Source organism: Trichechus manatus, unplaced genomic scaffold (assembly GCF_000243295.1).
Source record: "Trichechus manatus latirostris isolate Lorelei unplaced genomic scaffold, TriManLat1.0 scaffold00042, whole genome shotgun sequence".
In the NCBI taxonomy this organism is placed as follows: Eukaryota; Metazoa; Chordata; class Mammalia; order Sirenia; family Trichechidae; genus Trichechus; species Trichechus manatus.
In genome coordinates this window covers 8,539,097-8,559,698 of record NW_004443978.1, presented here as the reverse complement: position 1 = coordinate 8,559,698, position 20,602 = coordinate 8,539,097, and the positions used below count along the sequence as shown (strand labels likewise).

Sequence of the window (20,602 nt, the reverse complement as noted above, 5' to 3'; positions counted from 1 at the left end):
CAAACATACAATCAAAAATCACCACGCACAATCAAGTAGATTCTAAATCCCCTTGCTTTGATCTTGCCTGCTCCAAGCTATTGCCTATATTAGTCTGCTAATTATGATACAACACAATGGCCTTTTTAAGATATCTTCCTTGTCATCAGTTTCTACTCTTGGTCTATACCCCAAAAGCCTAGATGAAAACCAAAGCACATGTGGAAGCAAAAGATACTTTGTCTGTTTCATTAAAATTGGTAATGTATTATGGCCCAGTGATAGTCCAAGAAAATGGAGAAAAATGGATATAAGAATTACTTTTTTATTTGGATTAATCAGGCTCTTCTCTTAATTTTCATTCATTTTCAGTGACAGATCTTTTCCAAGTGATGGATCTAAGACATTTGGAATCCATACTTTAGAGGTACAAACTTAGTGATCTAATAGAAAATCCTTGGGCTCAAATCTACCTTTACAAGAGTTTCAGGTATAATTAGCAGATTCTTAAGGGTTTTGATTCAAATTCATATGTAAATGGTCAAGAGATATCTATCATGTGTTAACATAAAATGGCAACTCCTTTCCCACAGGTAACATCTGCATTTTCCCCTCAAGGAGGAGCCAGAGGTTGCCAGCTACTAAATTGAGGAGTGAGCACAGTGTTGATATTATCGAATGAATTAGCCATTGGTTTGTTTGTATCTCTTTGTATAACTAGCTGTGAGTTTTCTTAAATAGGTATTTCACTATTATAGACTAGATTTCAAGCTAATATTTTATGACAATAGTCTAATCCATCTGCTTGAATTTATTTGGTATCTTTGGAGAATTGCACTGAAACATCTTTGTTTTTTTCTTCCTTTTAAATGAATTATGCTGTAAAACAGGTGTGAGAATCACTATTACCAGGAGCAAGGAGTGTCAGTTAGTCTTTCAATTTAGGACTCTGTCAGCAAAACCTCAGTGTAGGGAAATAAGAAACACCCATTACTGTGGCAGAGATTGTTAATAAATCCCAGATGCGCTACCACTCTGAGCCCCATCCAAGACTAAGCCTAACAGTCATCAGTCCTTACCGGTCAACTGACGAACATATGAAATGAGACTTATTTGCTGTCCCTGAAATTGGTGATTGTGGAAGACATCACGGGGAAAAGGAAAGAACACATTTTCTTTTATTTTATTTTATATTTTATTGCTGTGCTTTAAGTAATTCAAGTTAGTCTCTCATACAAAAATTTATACATACATTGTTATGTGACCTTAGTTGCTCTCCCTATACTGTGACAGTACACTCCTCCTTTCCACCCTGGATTTCCCATGTCCATTCAACCAGGTCCTGGCCCTCTCTGCCTTCTCATCTCGCCTCTGGACAGGAGCTGCCCATTTAGTCTCGTGTAACTACTTGAGCCAAGAAGCACACTCTTCACGAGTATCATTTTATGTTCCATAGTCCAGTCTAACAATTGTCTGAAGAGTTGGCCTCAGGAATGGTTTTAGTTTTGGAGAGAGTCCGGGGGCCATGTCTTCCAGGGTCCCTCCAGTCTCAATCAAACCATTAAGTCTGGTCTTTTTACTAGAATTTGAGTTCTGCACCTCACTTTTCTCCTGCTCCGTCAGGGACTCTCTGTTGTGTTCCCTGTTAGGGCGGTCATTGGTGGTAGCCGGGCACCATCTAGTTCTTCTGGTCTCAGGCTGATGAAATCTCTAGTTTATGTGACCCTTTCTGGGACAAAGCGCACTTCGAAAGGGGAAGCAGAGAGAAAACTTGAACTCTGCTTCTCCCCAAATCCTGCCTCCCCATTGGTAGAGCAATAGGCCTTTAAAGGTCTAGATCTGAAATTTGATGAGTTAATATTAACAAAAAAATTACTACTTCTGAAACTTCCAGTCATTTAGCATATACTCTTCATCTACTTGATAAGTATATAAAGAGTGAAAATTTTGATATAGGTTCCTATAGGGGATTACTACATTCAAAAAGAACTATTTTAAGTGTATTTCTCCCAAGAAAGTGCATCATGCAGCTTCCTCCTTTCCAAGGATACTGAGGAAGATTGGGCATTCCTTCTAACCATTGTGAGTTCTCTGAAGGACACATTCAGTGGGTCTCTGCGTACATCCTCTCGTCAGTCTGAATTTCTCTGCATCAATAAGCAGACATGAAAACATGAGACCATGCGGCACCTGGGTCAGCCCCCGGTTCATCCATCCACACATTCTGTCTCTGATGTTGGCACCAAAGGACACTTTGAGGAACAAAGTAGTCCAAGGAAGGGCATAAAGTTCTGAACACCACAGGGCTATCTATGTACCATAAATATTTCATTTCCTGTAATGAGAATTCATTACTGACACAGCCTTGGTGATCCCACAGGAGCAACCAATGCAAGTAGTGGACTCTTGCCCCTGATAATAGGCCTATTCTCTGCAGCTATGGCCGTGGCCTGAGAACTCTACATTATTCATGAGATTACAGTCTTTTCTACAGTAGCTGCTGGCTCAGAGATTTGAGCAGCATGGACACCGTGGTTTTTTTAATATTGATAAAGAAATGTATTTCTAGTTCATCAAATTACATTTCAGTGCCCTGTCAGGCCAAAAGTCTATTGGGATTCTTTCATTGCGAAGAATATCTGTTCCCTTCCAGGAGAAAGCTTGTGGGATGATTGTTTAAAATCTCCTGCCAATATAGACATGCAAAAAAGAGCTCCAAAGTGGAAACCAAGAAGCTTCTAATAAGTGTTGGATCAACTTCAACACTGTGAAAAAGGGACAAAGCAGTTTCCCAGTCTACATTTGGGAATGAGATGGTTCCATGCTGCTATCTGCATTGTAGAATGCATTGTAGGATTCTCTATAAATGCATGGCAATAAGTTCATTGAAAATTTCCCATAAGAATTGTTGCCATTATTCGGGGGGAGGGGGAGGGCATTTACCTGAGTATGAATGAGTCTTCTGCTGGAAAATAAAAACAAAAAACTAATCTTGTTTAAATGGAGGGACAAAATGGGCAAAATCCCTAACTCCCCTTGTCTAAATATAGGTTCTCCAGAGGTAAACCCTAAGGCCGACTCAAGTGCAAGCGGTCTGTTTGGGAGATGATCACAGGAGAGAGTTGGGAAGTGAGACAGGGAAGGGAAGGCAGCCGATCAAAGGAGTGTTAGAAAGCCAGTGATCACTGTGGGCAACTAGAGCTTAATCAGGCAGGAACTCCAGGAAACAGAGTAGGACACACTCCAAGTTCTCTCACCCAGTGAGGAGGGAGCCGGGGTATTAATACATCCACCATCTCTCAGACTTTGGTTGAGGGCTTCTCCTGGGGGAAAGAGGTGTTAATTCTCCAGCATATGCTGCCTGCAGTGTCTGGGCAGTGCACCCTTTCTTCATTTTGGACAAAGCCCCCCAGCAGAGAGATGCAGGTGCTGCAGTTACTCAGCACAAGTGATAGGACCCCAGGGATGCAGGAGGGAACTGGCATCTTTGAAAACACCCCTTGTCCATATTTCTCCCTCTCCTTTATTTAATAAAGTCAAAAAACCTGTTGCCGTCGAGTAGATTCTAACTCATAGTGACCCTATAGGACAGAGTAGAACTACCCCATAGGGTTTCAAAGGAGCACTTGGTGGATTCAGACTGCTGACTTTTTGGTTAGTAGCCATAGCTCTTAACCACTACACCACCAGGGTTTCCAATAAAGTCAAAAGGAGCTACCATCTGATAATCATCTACCCAAGTCTAGGTACTGCATGTTTCAAAGGCATCATCACATTTAATCCTCATAACAACCATTGGTTTATTTTCCCATTTTGTGTATTAAGAAATTAAGACTCAAAGAGGCTAAGGAATTGTCCCAAGGTCACAGAACTCATGAGTAGTAAAGGAGGGCTTCAAATCTAGGTGGTCAGCCAGCCTCTTGTAAAACCCTGAGTGACTATGATAAGCAAATGTCACCGCACAGACCATTGGCTGATCTAATCCTTCTCAAAAATTTTTGATAGGTAATATCTTAAAGAAAATAATTGCGGCCAAATGTATATAGCAAAACATTTGCCATTTCAACCGTTTTTACATGTAGAATTCAGTAACATTAATTACATCCACCGTGTTGTGTAACCATCACACTATCCATTTCCAAATTTTTTCATCACCCTTAACAAAACTCTTTTTCCCTTAAGCAATATACCTCCGCTTCCCCCCTCACACCCACCTCTAGTAACTACTAATAAACATTGGTCTGTATGCATTTGCCTGTTGGGGATATTTCATGTAAGTGGAATCATAGTATTTGTCCTTTCGTTTCGGACTTAGTTCATTCAGCATAATGTTTTCAAGGTCCATCCGTGTCATAGCATGTATCAGAACGTCATCTCTCTTTAGGGCTGAATAATATTCCAGTGTACTGGTAACATCTCTTTGATTAATCATTTGATGAGCTCTGCGTTGAGGCTCTTGGTTATGTGTTACCTGAGGTTGCATCTTCTTTCATAGACATGCTTTTCGTGATCTGGTTTCCATGCACACTTCAGTCCATGTGAATCTAGGAATTTATTTCTGACTTTTGAAGGGAAGGGGATTATGCCCTTAAAGAGTAAACAAAACAAAACAAAACAAAACAAAAAATCAAGTAGATGCCTTCAGTGTGCCCTTTCCGGTACAATGGAATCAATATGCTTGAAAGTCAGGTTCCTGTTATAATCTCAGATCCTCCACTACCATCCATGTAAACTTGGGCGAGTTACTTGCCTCAGTTTATTTATCTGCAAAGTGGGGATAATGCTCTCTTTCATTTAGAGGCAGTGAAAAAGTGATACATTTATACTTACAGTATTCAGTAAAGGTTAGTTCTGTTCTTGAATTCAGGATACTTTAATTATTGGGATAATTTCCAAGAGAGTTGAGGACCCCTTGACCCCAGCCTAACCTTTTCTCATCCACTCAACTGTGAACTCCTCAAAGATAAGGACTATGTGTGCATCCTTCATCTTTCTGTAAGTAGGGTTGAGTATGGTACCCAGTGCCTGGTAAGGTATGAATAAGTACATATTTTTTTGCACTGCACTGATTTGTTAATAAATTTTCCAGTGTTACTAAAACATGACCCTGAGAACCAGTTACTAATTTGAAAGACGGCCTCAGAGCAGGCTGCGGTTCCCTGGACACCCTGCATCCCCCTCCCCCCGTTGCCAGACATGCCCCCTTTTGGCTCCTGTGCCTTGTTGAACCTCTCTGAGGGAGAGAGGAGTACGCAGAGATGTCTCTATAACTTCCGCAGAGACTAAATACTTAGAAAATAAATTTGTGACTACATCCGCTTCCACACAGATTCTTTTGTGGATAATGTTTCCAGGGGGCCTCCATTATGACAAATGTGTTAATTTGATCAACAATTACTCATTAAGTGCCTTTACACACCAGGCACTTTGCTAGGCACTAGGGATAAAGACAAATAAATATCATCCCAGTCTTAACCTCCCTCTTCTGGTCTAGTAAGAAGACAAAGATATAAACTAAAAATCACTTCAAGGCAAGACTGTATGTGCACAGTGCTATAGGGGTGCCAAGCACATATTAGCAGGTGCATTACTCAGCATGGGGTAGTATATGCTGAGTAACAAACAGCCCCAATATCTCAGTAGCTAAACACAACAAAAGTGTTATTTCTTACTTGTGGTACATGTTCAAAGTGTGTGTGTGTGTGTGTGTGTGTGTGTGTGTGTGTCAGGAGGCAGGGATTCTGAGCATCATAGTCACTCAGGGGCCCAGGCTGATGGAAGACCATCTTGACATATGTTTCCATGAAGACTGAAGCAAGAAAATACAATGTGGCAAATAGGCACTGGCCTTTAAAGCCTGCCTGGAGATGTGACACAGCTGTTTTGCTCACCGTGTGTTGACCACAGCAAGCTGCATGGCCCCATCTAACCTGAGGGGGCGTGGAGAAAATGGGATACTTGTGAACAGCCCTCATGGCCACCAGAGTGGGGATCCACTGTTGGGGTTTCACTCCGGACATCACTGCTCAGCTAATAATTCTGTGGTGTTTATACAAAACCAGCCCGAGAGAAAGGCCCTCTGGGTCCACTCACACTCACACTCACTTGGTGTTTATTAGTCTCCTTCATGTATCCGGGCCTGAGGTGGGTGCTGGCGACAGAGGCATGAGTGGCAGGGTTCCTGTCCTCAGGGGCTCACAGACTGGTTGAGTGGAAGGGACATGGGGCGAACAGATGACTGCAAGGTGACAGATACTCACAAGGGGCAGTGGGGCCACAAGAGAAGAGCAGGTGAGGTTGCACGGAGGGCCGAGTAAGTACCTTACCTGGCAGACAGTTTTCAAAATGCCCACTCCAGGAGAACAGCATACCAAGACAGACAGAAGTGCCTGACAAGGCAGCCTGAGCAGCGCCAGGGCCCCAGATCCTTGGAGCACTCCCTAAGAGGCTGGCCACTTGAGACACACTCAGTGTTTTGTTATGAAAAGGCCCCTGGGATGAGACGGGTGCTCTGATGACTGCAGTGGCACCATGCCTTTTGCTCAGAGGTGCTAAGGGAGCAGGCATTTTAGGACTTGATGATCTTCATCTTGGGCTGCTCCATTTGATCGATATGTAATTAGTATGTCGAAAGACACTGGGAGTGTCCCTGCTGCCTTTTTTTTTTTTTTTTCAAACAAAGCAGAAATCACTCTCCATCCCTGCAAACCTCCGTTTAGGCTCATCAAACTCGGGCATCATAAAAGCAGCCACAAGAGACGCGGGATGCTGATTGCCGTTGCCTTGGTAAGGGGAGTCCACCCGGCTCAGTGATCAGTGGTTTCTATGGGAACAGCACCGCTTGCTTTGCTGTCCCCCTGGGCTGCTGAGATGTTCTGAAAGGAAAATTTGGGGGAAGACAGCATGAAGACAGAGAGGAGCAGAAAGGGCCCTCAAGGATTTTGAAGGTATTTGGGGAACCTCAGCTGGTCGAGGCTGCTCCATCCTCCTGCACGTGGAGCTGCCCCAGCAGACGGAACATGGAAGGCTCCTACCTGAGAGGCACGTGTGTTAATACAGCTCCCACGGGCTAGACATTGTCCTGGAGAAACATGCCAATGCAAGGCAGGCAGGAATTAGCAATGCAAGGACTTCAGCCCAAGACCAGGGAAGTGTCCTCTGCCCAATGCTGGGCCAGCATCTTATTATTGTTAGAATGGTGAAGAGTAGTGACAGGTGGCCCCAGAGTCATGGTGACAGGTATTTCACATGTGCTGTCTGCACTCTGCACAACAGCCCTCCAAGGATGGTTTCAGCGCCTCCAGGTCTGAGAAGGGAAATGCTCATCAGAGTCCACGGCGAGTGAGTGGTGCAGGTGGGGTCTGAACCCAGGCCTGGCTAGTGCCCAAGCCAAGGCCCTTATGCAAAATCCAACTAACAGCCCAAGGAAATGTTAAGTTCCCAAAGACGGGCGAGCATCCCAGCCCAAGCCTTGATTAAGAAACACCCCAGGTGCCTTTGGATTGGGCATGGGGAAGCACACCAAGTGGGGGCGCAGCCGGATGGCATCGGCACTGGCCATCAGATGTGCTGGAGGCACTAGAGGCGCCACCCGCTCTAAGCTCTTGCTTTGTAGATGAGGAAACTGAGGCCAGGAAGAAGTATTTTGGCTTAGGATGGAGCTAGGTGGAGGCTCCCGGGCTAGTGCACCATGCTGACTCCTTACACTCTTTTCTTTGAGAGCTGCAGCTATTTCTGAACATATCATTTCTACGTGCCCGTGTGGCACCAGACTCCGTTTCTGCCAGGTGGAGCGTGTGCTCTGAGTCCGGGAAGCGAGTGCATTTGCTGCTGTGGGGAACTCATCCCCTGCCGACAGCTCTTGTCTCAAACCATCGGGCCAACTGTGCAAAGCTGACTCACTCCGTCTCTACCCAGCATCCAGGGTCTGCTCTCAGATTTCTTCATCCCAGCGACACTTATTAGGCACCTTCTGTCGGCCCTACATAGTACTAAGTGCTTGGAGTCGAGGGAGTGGTGAGGAGGGAACCTCGCTGACCGTTGTACAATGACAAATAGGCAAATTAAGACACAGAGAGATGAAGTGCCATGCTGCCAGAGGCCACACAGCCGGAGTCCTGGGATTGACCACATGGCCAGACTCCCTACTGAGGACACGTTCCTGGGCCCCAGCTGACCCCTTCTTCAGGAAAATGAAACACAAACATAGCAAACTGCTCCAGAACCATGACCAGGCAGCACCTAGGGGGAGAACTTGTGTGCTGTAGGCTTGTACATAGTGCCTAAGTGGGGGATGATTGACAGATGCTAAGTACTAGGGGCCTCCCTCAAACTAAGCTGCTACCCCAATAACTAGCTGGTCATGGGGCTCTTGCTATTTTACATTCTGTGCTGCTGGGGTCATCTGGCAGTGTCTTTTGCATATGCATTCCAGAAGCTTTTACACGTTAGAACTGGCTGCTTAATGTAAGAACACATTACAGTGCAGCTGTCTGGGGAGAAGTCTTACCGTTTGCGTCCTTTCCTGCTGGACCCACCACCCGTCTGTCAGTTTGTCTCACTGTGGTGGCTTGCCTATTGCTATCATGCTGGAAGCTGTGCCAAACCATGCTTCAAATACCAGCAGGGTCACCCAGGGTGGACAGGTTTCAGTGGAGCTTCCAGACTAGGGAAGACTAGGAAGAAAGGCCTGGCAATCTACAGATGAAAAATCAGCCAATGAAACCCTTATGGGTCACAACAGAACACTGTCTGACTCGCTCACTTTGGACACGACATCGGGAGGGATCAATCGCTGGAGGAGGATGTCATGTTTAGCAGAGGGCCAGCGAGGGCAAGGGAGACCCTCAGTGAGAGGGAGCGGCACAACAGCCGCAAGGACGGACTCAGACACACTGGTGATGGAGAGAATGATGCAGGACCGGGCAACGTTTCGTTCTGTTTTATGTCAGGTTGTCATGAGTCAGAGCAACTTGACAGCAGCTGACAACAACAAGACGTCAGTTCCTGCTGCGCGTCCCAACCACGGTTTATTCTAACTTCTAAGCCTGGGTACGGGGTTTCCCCCTGCCGTCTCCACACCCCCCCCCCTGCCCACACCCACTACTGTGTGCTGATGCCAAGTTATGCCTGTGTATGTGATGGCCTTTCTGTTCCTACACATCGAGACACCCTGTATGTCCTCTTTTCCAGTTCTCATGCACGGGAGCCTTGGAAGGTGACACAGTTGGGGGACGCAGGTGTAGCAGACACTGGGCATCACCGCGCCCAGAGGTGCAGGTGGTTTTGTGAATACACCTGTGGCTGCCTGGGGGCTTTCTCTGGTCTGGCCAGGGCAGGGCTGAGCAGAAGTGCGGAGGAGTCGGTGCCTTGGGAGCTGCCCTAGACAGTGGCAGGTGGGCGATAGCGGTTGAAGCCCAGCTCCTGACCTCCTGGGTGGCTGACTCTGAGGCATGTTCTACACCATGTCCCAGAGAGGCCCCAGCAAGTCCGGGCCCATTGTATTGGCCTCCCTTCTTCCTCCCGGGTCTCACATCCCCACTCCCCTTCTGGTGCTCTGGGGTCACCTCCCACATACACTGCTGACATTCAAATCCTGGTCTTGAGGGATCCAGCCTAAGACACAGGCATTTGGGGCCTATAAAGGAACACTTGTCTCTGGGAGGGCAGGGCGAGAGGAATCGCAGGGCGTGGACTCACAAGGACCCCAGCTCAGTTTTTAAAAGAAATCTTGTAACATTTTTTCTCCAAAAGATGATAATATATTAGAAGGGGAAAAGTATGTATGTAGCGTTCTTTGCAAGTTGCACATGAGTTCTTTGAAGTCACTGAAGTCATCATATTTTCTGAGAGGAGCTATAATAAGAAAGGGGCAGGAGTGGAGAGGGTGTCTGCGAGCTTCTCAGGTGAACGTTTAACCTGCTCATTCTTTGCATGTTGCCATTAACAACCAAATGAGAATTGTTTTGGAAGCTAACTGGTTAGAAAGCGTTTACTTGATCCTTCTTCACCTCCCCCTACCTCACTCACACTCAGCCTTCACCTGAGCCGTTTACCAACCATCAGCCAGTGAATCTGACCTGCCAGCTGCCCCACTTGCAGACTCTGGCACGGGCTACCACTGGGACGGTGGCTGGCATGGCCCCTGGAGACTTTCCACACATCTTCTTATGGCTGGTCGTGGCTCCAGCGCAGGGGAGGCCCCCCGACTGAGAGCCAGGAGCTCGCGGGTGGTGATGGATCAAGGACCACGCCCATGGAGGGCAGACCAAGACCATCTCACTGCCGAGACTGTGGAAAGAGAGGAAGGTCACCAAGCAGTGAGGCCACAGCTTCAAAGTGGGGAGGACCCTGGACAAGTTCTGGACCCCCATCGGCTTACTCTGGAGTGGCCAGGACTCTGGGTGACTCACCCTTGGCCTTTCCTGAGCCAGCGCTGGGCTCTTTGGGTCTCCCTCATCCACAGCCCCCAGCACAGCCTCCTCCAGGAGCCCCACCTGGGCCCACAGTGTTGGCTGGACATTTAGATCTCTGACTAGACCCTTTCCCTGCCAAATAATGAAGCCCAGTGGGATCCATTTATCTGTTGTCATTTTATTCATCCAGTTGCTATTTGTTGAATGACAAGGAGATTTAAAATCAAAATAAAACCAAAACCAAACCCATTGCTGTCAAGTCAATTCCGACTCACAGCAACCCTATAGGACAGAGTAGAACTGCCCCCATAGGGTTTCCAGGGAGTGGCTGGTGGATTCAAACTGCTGACCCTTTGGTTAGCAGCCAAGCTCTTAACCACAATACCTGGATTTAGAACCCCAATTCGTCACTTACTGACATGGCCCATGGTCACACTGCTCAGCTTTGGGCTCTGGATTACCTCTTGGGTGAAAGGCAGCGAGGTGGGGAGGGCCAAAGCGGCATCGTGTGTGGACACGCAGTGGATGCAGCCTGACACTATCCGCTGCCTTCTCACCCAGGCTCCTCTCCCCTCAAATGCTGCAGTCTCCCATATTTGCTTAAAACCACGTTACTCCTCATGTAGGAAGCCCACGAGCCAGAAAGTAAAGAAATAGCTGGTTTCCATGTATTTGTGGCAAAATGCACCTCAGCCTCCACCCTTGTCTCCACCTATACTCTGATGATTTGGGACCTCACATAAGCAGTCCACGTGTGTAATTCTTCTGGTTGGCACCCATGAGTGATGAGCTGTTGTGATCAATACAGTCAGCGTGGCATGCGAGCTCTGGGTATGGAGGGGGGACAGGAGTGGTGACATGTCAACCCTGGGATTGTCTGGTGCTAGAGACTCTGCAGACAGACAGAGAAAGGCAGGTAAGCATCCCCCGTTTTCCCCGGTGGAGCGGGAGCAGAGTTGAGATTGCATCCTGAGCCCCTTTCGGAGGGAAGAAGAAAAAGGTCACAGGGTGGAGTATGGTCGCAAATGGATGCCGGGAGGTGGGATAGCAGCAGTGCGGATGTCCCTAGCCCTAGATTTTCTGGGTATGTGGCCTCTGTAGTGTTCTAGCTGGGGTCCTTGAGTGTGTTATGTGACCTGTCCCTCGGGTTCCACATCTACAAAATGGGAGTCATGGTTTTAGGTGAGGATCAAAAGGGACAGCGGGCGTCAAGGGCAGGGCACGTGCCTGCCTAGGGCAAGTGCTCAGTAAATACGCTCCACTGTCGTCCTTGAAGAAGTTTGTCACCAGCCCCCAGCCCCCTTCAGAACCGTCATCTCAGCCCTTCTCCGTCTATCACCGGCCCTTCCCTGTCCCCCATCCCAAGGGCAGGGAGCATTTATACAAAACAAAGGGGCCACCAGAGGAGAAGCGGCAAAAAGGTGGACAGTGGTTGCCATGTTTTCAGACCCAAAGATTGGGATGCAGGTCTGGGCAAGCCCAGGTAAATGCAGGCCTCACAGTCACAATCCTGGAGAGCCTGGGGCTCTGAGTGTCCATGAGGGAGTGGATGGGGCCACACACATAGGCCGTTCCTCCTCCTCCCTCTGGGCTTCTCCCTTTCCCCCCACTGGCCGTGACCCTCAGGTTTGGAAAGAGGTCAGAAGGGAACATCACTCATGTTTCTGATCACACTGGATTTCTGGAGGAGACAAGGGAAGTGGGCGAGGCGTGCGGTGGTTACTTGGGCCAGAACTTATTTACCTGGAGTGAGTCAGAAAAATTCAAAGCGTAAGGCTGAGTGGGCATCTCTTGAGAACACAGGGTATTCTGTGTGCAGAAGGAGGGTGGGGGCAGGGGGAGAAGAAGGACACCGTCACCAGCAGTGAGGTCTCAGGGAGGGGGCAGTAAGGGGCTCTCATCAGGGAGACTAGAGAGCTGCCTCCGTCTCTATGGGACAGAGTGACAGCACCTTCAGCCAGAGGCATCTGACCTGTGGAGGGAAGATGCTAGAATGGAGATGTCTTATTAACATGGCTGGAAACACTAAAATGCCCAGGGCCTGATGGATGGACATTTGGCTTCTTCTGTAGGCCCTTGGCCCCTCAAAGTGGTTTCTGTGGTTTCACATTTTCGAGTCCCTGGGTGGTGCAAACAGTTAATGCACTTGGCTGCTGAGCAAACTGTTATGTGTTCAGGTCCACCCGGAGGTGCTGCAGAAGAAAGGACTGGCAATCTACTTCTGAAAATCTGCCATTGAAAACCCTACGGAGCACAGTTCTACTCTGACACACGTGAAGTCACCATGAGTCAGAATGGACTTGACTGGCTCCGTCAGGCATTGGCTGGGGACCTCTCTTGGAGGGAGGACTTAAACTTCCAGGTATTTTTGAGTGAGGTGGCAGGCATCAGCCAAGGGCAGTTCTTGAGAGAAGAACGCATCCTGAGCCACTAGTGGGCAACATTCACACAACGGGGGCCAGGTGCACCAGGCCATTAATGAGGTCTGGGCAGGGCAGCAACAGGCCTTCTGCAGGGACAGAAAGTCATCCTCACCAGCTGGTAACAGTTTCCCTGAGGACTGTCTCTCTCCAGAGAGAGGCTCCGCGGGGAGCGCTGCAGCCATCAGCTAGTGATGTCTGCTGGAGGCGGGGCTGAGGGAGGAGCTTCCTGCGGCGCCTGACCTTTAACCTCCTGCAGAGAGGGGCGCCGTGAATTCCTGCTGGAGGGTCCAGGGGAGGCTTCATCAAGGAGGCGGTGATGTTAGAAGCCGGCCATGGAGACTGGATTTTATGAGAGGCAGAGCCAGTGTCACAGTTGAAACCTATGTAGATAAATAAATAAGCAAGCAAACGAACAAAGATATAAAAAGAGAGAAAATGCAGCGTGTGTTCAAGGATGGCAAATGATGTTATTTGGCCAGAATATGAGCACATGTGATATTCACTGCTGAATTTCCAGCTAGCGGGGTGCCTGACACACAGTAGGCATTGAGTGAGTGAACACATGCAAAGCATAAAACAGAGGGAAGGAAGGTCTGGGGCGGGAATCAGCCGGGATCAGCTTGGGACTGCCTGTCTACAGACTTCAGGCAGTTATCTCAGGGGACTGAAGGCTTTTGAGGTCCCTGCATGCTGTGAGTGGTTAACACACTGAGATGCTAACTGAAAGGTTGGAGTTTCAAGTCCACCCAGAGGTGCCTTGGAAGAAAGACCTGGTGATCTGTTCCTGAAAAGTCAGCCATTGACGGCCCTGCGGAGCACAGTTCTGCTCTGCACACATGGAGTTTGCCATGAGTCCGGGCTGACTCTACAGCAGCTGGTTTTTTATAGAAGGCTTTAGGCGAGGGGAGGGGCGTGAGCTGAGTTTGACGGCAGATACGGGTCTGGTGGGAGAGGAGAGTACAGTGAAGAACAGCGAGGGAGTTGTTGTAATAGGCAGAAATCCCGAGGACCCAAACCAGGGCGGGTACAGTGGGGATGGAGAGCAGGAGAATGAAGGACAAATGAGAGCGAGGTGCCCTTGAACCCTTTGTGCCCTGGACCCCTTGGTGAGCCAGTGAACCTAGAGGTCCCTTCTCAGAAAGCTATTTTCAATGCATACAATAAAATGCAGACGCTTGCAAAAGGGAACTGGTCATACTGAAAGGAAGTTGTCAAAATATTAGAGAATAAATGTGTGCCATAGGGATGCATGTGCTTCTTCACTGACGCTTTAAAAGGCCATAATACTGAAGAAGTGATGCGTGAGACCTGCGGCAAGTGGGATGCATTGCTGGGCAGAACCCCACGCTCTGCTAACACTGCTGTGGCTGGTGGCTGCCATTCCTCTCTGAAGGAAACGCTCAGCTCCAGCTAGAGATTCACGAAGATAAAGGTGTATGTTTTTTCTCCCCCATCCAAGTTCATGGAGCCCGTATTAAAACCAGGACTCTGAGATCCCAGACCTTGGGCAGTGCATATGTTGCCATCTGTACTGAGCTGCTCTTCTCTCCTCTCTTTAGCCCTGCACGAGTTCCCCAGGGACATCTTCAGTAACGAGGACAGAAGACAAGGGGCAGTGGTCCTCCATGTGCTCTGTGTAAGTACCACTCCCAGAGGGGGCCTGGCCAAGGTGGGGCAGGCAGTTAAGGGTGCTGCTGCCCAAGGCTCCTGTGCACAATCTTGGTGGGGTCCTCTGAGGGGTCCTCTGAGCCCTGTAAGGGGGTGGGGGAGCCTCCTCATTACTCACGAATTCCATATTCACAAACTCACCTTTTCACTAAAAACACTTATGGTGCCTTCACGGTGATTCACAGACATTCACATGAGCAGAATGGCAAAAAAAAAACTCCCTGCAGAGGTTGAACAAGGATGATGGTTTGGTATTGGCTCATTCAGTGATCATGGGGACTTTGTAGACTGTAAATGCTGCGAATAAGGAAGACAGATTGTACCAGTTTTTAAAGGCCAGAAGTTCATAGGCTGGAAGATGGCTGTATGTATTCTTTGCTTGATATTCATGTCAAAATCCTGGACTTTGAAGTCAAACCAATTTGCTCTCCACTATTTAACCTTGCTGTCTCTGCTCAGACACCACCCTCGTGGGGAGGCCTTTCCTGGCCAGCCTCTCAAAAATTCTTGTCCTCCCTTTTGTTGTTGTTATTGTTGTTAGTGGCTGTCAAGTCAACCTGTCACTCGTGGTGACCCAATGCACAATGGAACAAAACGCCGTCCAGTCCGACACCGTCCCCATGATCGGTCACAGATCAGACCATTGTGATCCATAGGGTTTTCATTGGCTGTTTGTCGGAAATAGATCACCAGGCCTTTCTTCCTAGTCTGTCTTAGTCTGGAAGTGCCACTGAAGCCTGTTCAGCATCATAACAACATGTAAACCTCCGCTGACTATAGGTGGCGGCTGCGAATGAAGTGCAGGAATCGAACTTGGACCCCCTGAATGGAAGGCGAGAATTCTACCGCTGAGCCACTTCATCTTCCCCTTACCCTGCTTTATTTTTCTCCAAACTGCTGGTGACTGCCTGACACAGTATATATTTATCTGCTTAGTGTCCCTCACCCTTACTCACATGTAAGCCCCATGTGTTTTGTGCATGGCTTAATTCCCAGACCCATTCCTAGTACTTGTAGGGACAAAGTATCTGTTAAATTACTGGGTTAAGTGTAATGGCAGCTGGCACCGTGTCTGGCACAGAGTAGATGATCAACAAAAGCTTCTTCCTTCCTTTCTGGCCTCTTAGTGTCCACCATTGCCCTCTCTGGCACCAGTGGGTCTAAAGTGTCTGACTTGTCTGGTCCCTGTTTGGAGAGTTTGGGGAGGGGATGAGGGAAGATGTAGCTGAGGAGCAGCTGCAGACGTGGAAAGATCTGGCTAGACTCTGGACTGGGTGTGTCCTGGAGCTTCCCAGCTCTGGGGCTCTCAGTCTCACCAGAATGCTTTTAATTCTGTTCCAGTGATTTATTGTTGAGAACAAACTCCCCAGTTTACTGGCATAAGCCAGTAGCCTCTTTATTATGCTGGTGGATCACGCGGGTCGAGAATTCAGAAAGGGCAGGGCTAGAGTGCTGCTCTGTGGAACCTGGGCCTCAGGTAAGTAGTGCAGAGGGCTGGGGCTGGGACACTGGTGCTGAGGGTCTGCTTCAGAGAGGGCTTCTCCACCCCCGTGTCTGGCACCTGAGCTGGGGTGACTGGAGGACAAACTCAGCTGGACTGTGACCCAGAATACCTGCATGTGACCTCCCTGGCATGGCAGCCTCAGGCAGTGGGACTTCTGCACAGCATCTAGGGCTCGAAGCAGGAGGGGTAAGACAAACAAGTCTGAGTCCGCACAGCCTTTTATGACCCAGGTCCGGAAGTCATGCAGCGTCACTTCCACCATAGTCTACTGCAGTCACAAGCCCACCGTGGCTGAAGGGAGGGAGTGAAGACCTCGCCTCTCAATCCAGGCCGTGTCAAAGATGTGTGGCCATGTTTTAAGACCGCCAGGCCTGGAGCAGCACTTCTGCTCTCCCTGCCGTATGTGGCCTCTGAGAAAATGGGTAACCTCTCTGGGCTATAAATTGCCCTTAGAGCAAAGCATTCCACCATGAAAGGAATCAATTCTTCAGCTCTTCCCTGCACACCCCAGCCTCTTAAGGCCCTCCCTCCAAAAAAAAAAAAAAAAAAGACGATAAGTTCCTTTCCAGCAAAGACATTGTCTAAAATCACCAAACGATAAAGTAGAATCTTTGCCACCCTCCCGCCCGTACCCCCGCCCTTCAGGAGGGCCACGTGCACACTGAGCCATTAATAAGGATGCCAGCTGCCACTTTTGGCACCACAGAGGCTGCCCTGTCCAGGTCTGAGGAGACCCAGGCGCTGTGTCAGATCCAGAATTGCCTGGATTCATCAGCACCCTGGTGCCTTGACATCTGACATATTAGAATTCCACTCTCAGCCCAAACATCGTGAGCTTTCATCCCCCCAAAATGGAGTTGCTGCCACCTGCTGCTGCCAGGGCCCTTTCTCCCACCTCTGCTGTCCCTCGTGGATCCAGGGAATCAATGGCCAGGGGTAGAGGTGGGTCATTTCCATGAGCCAAGGGCACCTGGTCAGGCCTCTGCTGTCTGGGGGGTGAATTCCCAGGCTGGGATGAAAGCAAAATCGATAAAAACGGATAATTCCTCCCTTAACATTATTTCTTAAGAAAGTGGGCATAGCCTGCAGTTTAGCATTGTTCAGTCATTGCTATCTAATACCACAGGTAGACCCTGCCCTGGGCCCTGCACGTTAGAGTCCACAGGCAAGGAGGTCAAGGTCAAAGCCAGTGTCCACCTGAGCCCACATCCACCCCTCAAGACCACTCTCCAGGCATGTGGCACCCCAGAATTCTCTGTCCGGAGAGCCCCATCCTGCTGCCATGGCCTGTGCGGGCCTTTGCCCTGGTCAGCTTCTTGCGGGGAAGAAGCCCAGCTGAGCAAACTTAAACAGCTGCTGCCTGGGGTATCCATGTACATAGGTGGGGGGCAGGTTGGAGCCAGGGTGGGGTGAGCAGGGGGGTAGGTCATGGGCAGAGCATTCGTATACTTGTCTGGGCATATGTTAGGGGTAGGCCTGCTGGTGCCATCCCCTGGGACAAGGACTAAATCTTACATCACCCTACCCTCCAGAATACAAGCTCCCCACGAGGACATAAGCATCGTGAGAAAGGGACTTTATTCTTTGTATAGTGTCTGGTGCACGTAACCTACTTGTTGAGTGCAGGAATACATGGTTCTTCTTATCCCCTTCGCCATCCATGTCGCCCTGGATGGTCAGGAATTGTTAAATGAACATCATGGGGTGTAACAAGCAATACTTCGAGGGCTAACATTTGACCTTTCAGTGGCCAACAGGCAACAGGCGAATCATGAGTCAAAACTGCAAGAAGCTAAATCCAGATTTCCTGCCCTTGGCCATCTAGGAAGCACATCCTGAGCCCCTGCCACATGTAGAGGACACAGCCTCACCCAGTGCGAACCCCGGTTCCTGCTCCATGTATGGACCAGCACTGCCATGTGCTAATGGCAGCGATGGGCTATACAACATACTATCAAGGCATGGCGGGTGTCAGGGAGGTGAGGTTGAGCTGATCGTCAAGGGTGGGTAGGCATTTTCCAAAGGGGAAGGGGGAAAAGTGACTTCAGGCAGAAGTGGGAAACCCCATGATCTTCAGAAGTAGAGACTTTCGAGTTGAGGGAGTCTGAAGTGAGCAGAAAATAGACATGGGTGGTAGAGAGTAAGAGGGCGTGATAGGGGGAAGCTGGTGGTCCCTCTCCTGGAAGATACCACAGGTTACTTAACTGCTAGCTGGAGGTGGTGGGAAGCGGATTCCTGTTTTCTCCATCCCTAAGCCATTGCTTCTTGCCTAGGGTTAGGGCTTACTAGGACTAGGCATAGCCAGAGGTGACCCAGGTGGTCTGCCTCCAGTCAGGTGAAGGCCCAGGTAGGCCACAGAAAAAGTCCCAGGTTCCCTGAGGAATATTCCAGGCTGCTGAGGGGCATCAGGAAGTGGGTGTGGGGGACTGAAGGTGAGGAATACTCCAGGCTGCTGAGGGGCATCAGAAAGCGAGTGTGGGGGACTGAAGGTGAGAAATACTCCAGGCTGCTGAGGGGCATCAGGAAGCGGGTGTGGGGAACTGAAGGTGAGGAATACTCCAGGCTGCTGAGGGGCATCAGGAAGTGGGTGTGGGGGACTGAACATGATGCAGTCATGTTTAGGTCCGCCTCATCCTGTCAGAGGAGGGACAGCCGTCTGGCCGGAAGTTTTCAGCACCTGTGCCCTGTCACCCCAGGTTGCCCCAGAGAGAGGGCAGTCCTCTCGTGGAGTCACCTGGCCATTCCTTTCCAGTCATGCTCTGAAGCCCAATCAAACCTAGCATTTGCACCCAAATTCAAACCACCCCATCCCTCTGACCTACGTGAATTTGCCTTTCACGTAAGGCCTGTAGCCTTCAACCTCAGTAGGGTACAGGTCTGGGGATACTGTGGCCCAAGCCCCAACACTGGAGGTTCAGAGGACCCATGACACAATCTTTTAAATCTTAGATGTCACAGCTTCTCTATCTTTTTTTTTTTTTCTTTGTGTAAATAATTCACTCTTGTGTGTGCTTTGTGGAGTTCAAACAGACATTTCTGATTAAATTTTCCAAGCACTATAGTTTTAATTTTTTCTTAGATCTTTGTTTTTATGGATTATAGAAACCCTAAACCCTTAGATGAATCAGCTTGTTGCAGCTGATGCTAAAACCTAAGATTACACCAAAAAAAGGTTTCTATTTCTTCTAACTGTTCATTATCTATGGGTTCCGTACTGTGGGGGAAATCCATGATCCTTACCACATTTATGAATAGTGAATAATAAAAAAATAGTGAGACAAGAAAGCATGCTTATCTTAGAGCTGGCTGTATTTCCAATCTGTTATAATATTGAGACACTAAAAGCAATATTTCCTGTCTAGGAGGAAATTTGCATTTCTATAAACTCATTGAGCCTGCCCCAAACAGAGTAAGAGGGCTGTGAATAATTTTTAGAACCGTGCTTTGCTTGTACTTTATTAATACCTTGTGAAATTTTGCTAATTATCCTGCATGATGTATATAGCTGAACCTTTGAGATGATAAACTGGGCTACATATTTACCCTTCTAGTGAAAGAAGCTTTAAATAATCAGTATTTAAGATTCTTTTTCAAAATGGTGTGGACAGCTGTCTTTAATAAACCAAACTCCAGAGCAGAAGTACCTTCTATGCAGTTTGTCAGCTCTCAACATTATTCTACCTAAGCTTTGAGTCTTCTGTTCACATTTTAATGTCATCCTTCTCTTCCATCAGGCAGATACATCTATATGCTTGTGTGTAAGGTACTATATCGTATCACACACCTGAAAATGAGTCTACAGCCCTCACTAAGGCAAATTCCTGTTAAGTGTGTCCGTCTGGGAGAGGGGCTGTTAACTAGTCCAGTCTTGTTAATGGACCTGTCCCTGAAAGCAATACCAAGGAGAATGTTTCTTTCTTTCTTTTTTTTTTTTTTTTTTAATTGTACTTTAGATGAAGGTTTACAGAACAAATAGTTTCTCATTAAACAGTACACATGTTGTTTTAGGACAATGGTTGACAACCCCACGACATGTCAACACTCCCTTCTCAACCTTGGGTTCCCTATTACCAGCTTTTCTGTCCCCTCCTACCTTCTAGTCCTTGTCCCTGGACTGTTGTGCCCCATTAGTCTTGTTTTGTTTTATGGGGCTGTCTAATCTTTGGCTGAAGGGTGAACCTCGGGAGTGATGTCATTACTGAACTAAAAGGGTGTCCGGGGGCCATACTTTTGGGGTTTCTTCAGTCTCTATCAGGCCAGTAAGTCTGGTCTTTTTTTGTGAGTTAGGATTTTGTTCTACATTTTTCTCCAGCTCTGTCCATGACCCTCTGTTGTGATCCCGATCAGAGCAGCCAGTGGTGATAGATGGACACTGTCTAATTGTACTGGACTCAGTCTGGTGGAGGCCGTGGTAGTTGTGGTCCATTAGTCCTTTGGACTAATCTTTCCCTTGTATCTTTGGTTTTCTTTATTCTCCCTTGCTCCAGATGGGGTGGGACCAGTGGACTATCATAGATGGCTGCTTACAAGCTTTTAAGACCCCAGACGCTACTCACCAAGGTAGAATGTAGAACATTTTCTTTATAAACTGTGTTATGCCAATTGAGCTAGAT

The 20,602-nt window shown here is 48.2% G+C and overlaps 1 protein-coding gene across 1 annotated transcript in view; it reads left to right on the top strand.

Annotated features, from left to right (window-relative positions):
• Window positions 1–20,602, top strand: part of SLC24A3 (solute carrier family 24 member 3) — a 658,266-nt gene that overhangs the window by 373,838 nt on the left and 263,826 nt on the right. Inside the window, exon 3 of the mRNA XM_004376430.2 lies at window positions 14,377–14,453. Within this exon, the coding sequence (XP_004376487.2) occupies window positions 14,377–14,453 (77 nt within the window). The remainder of the gene's footprint in view (window positions 1–14,376; window positions 14,454–20,602) is intronic.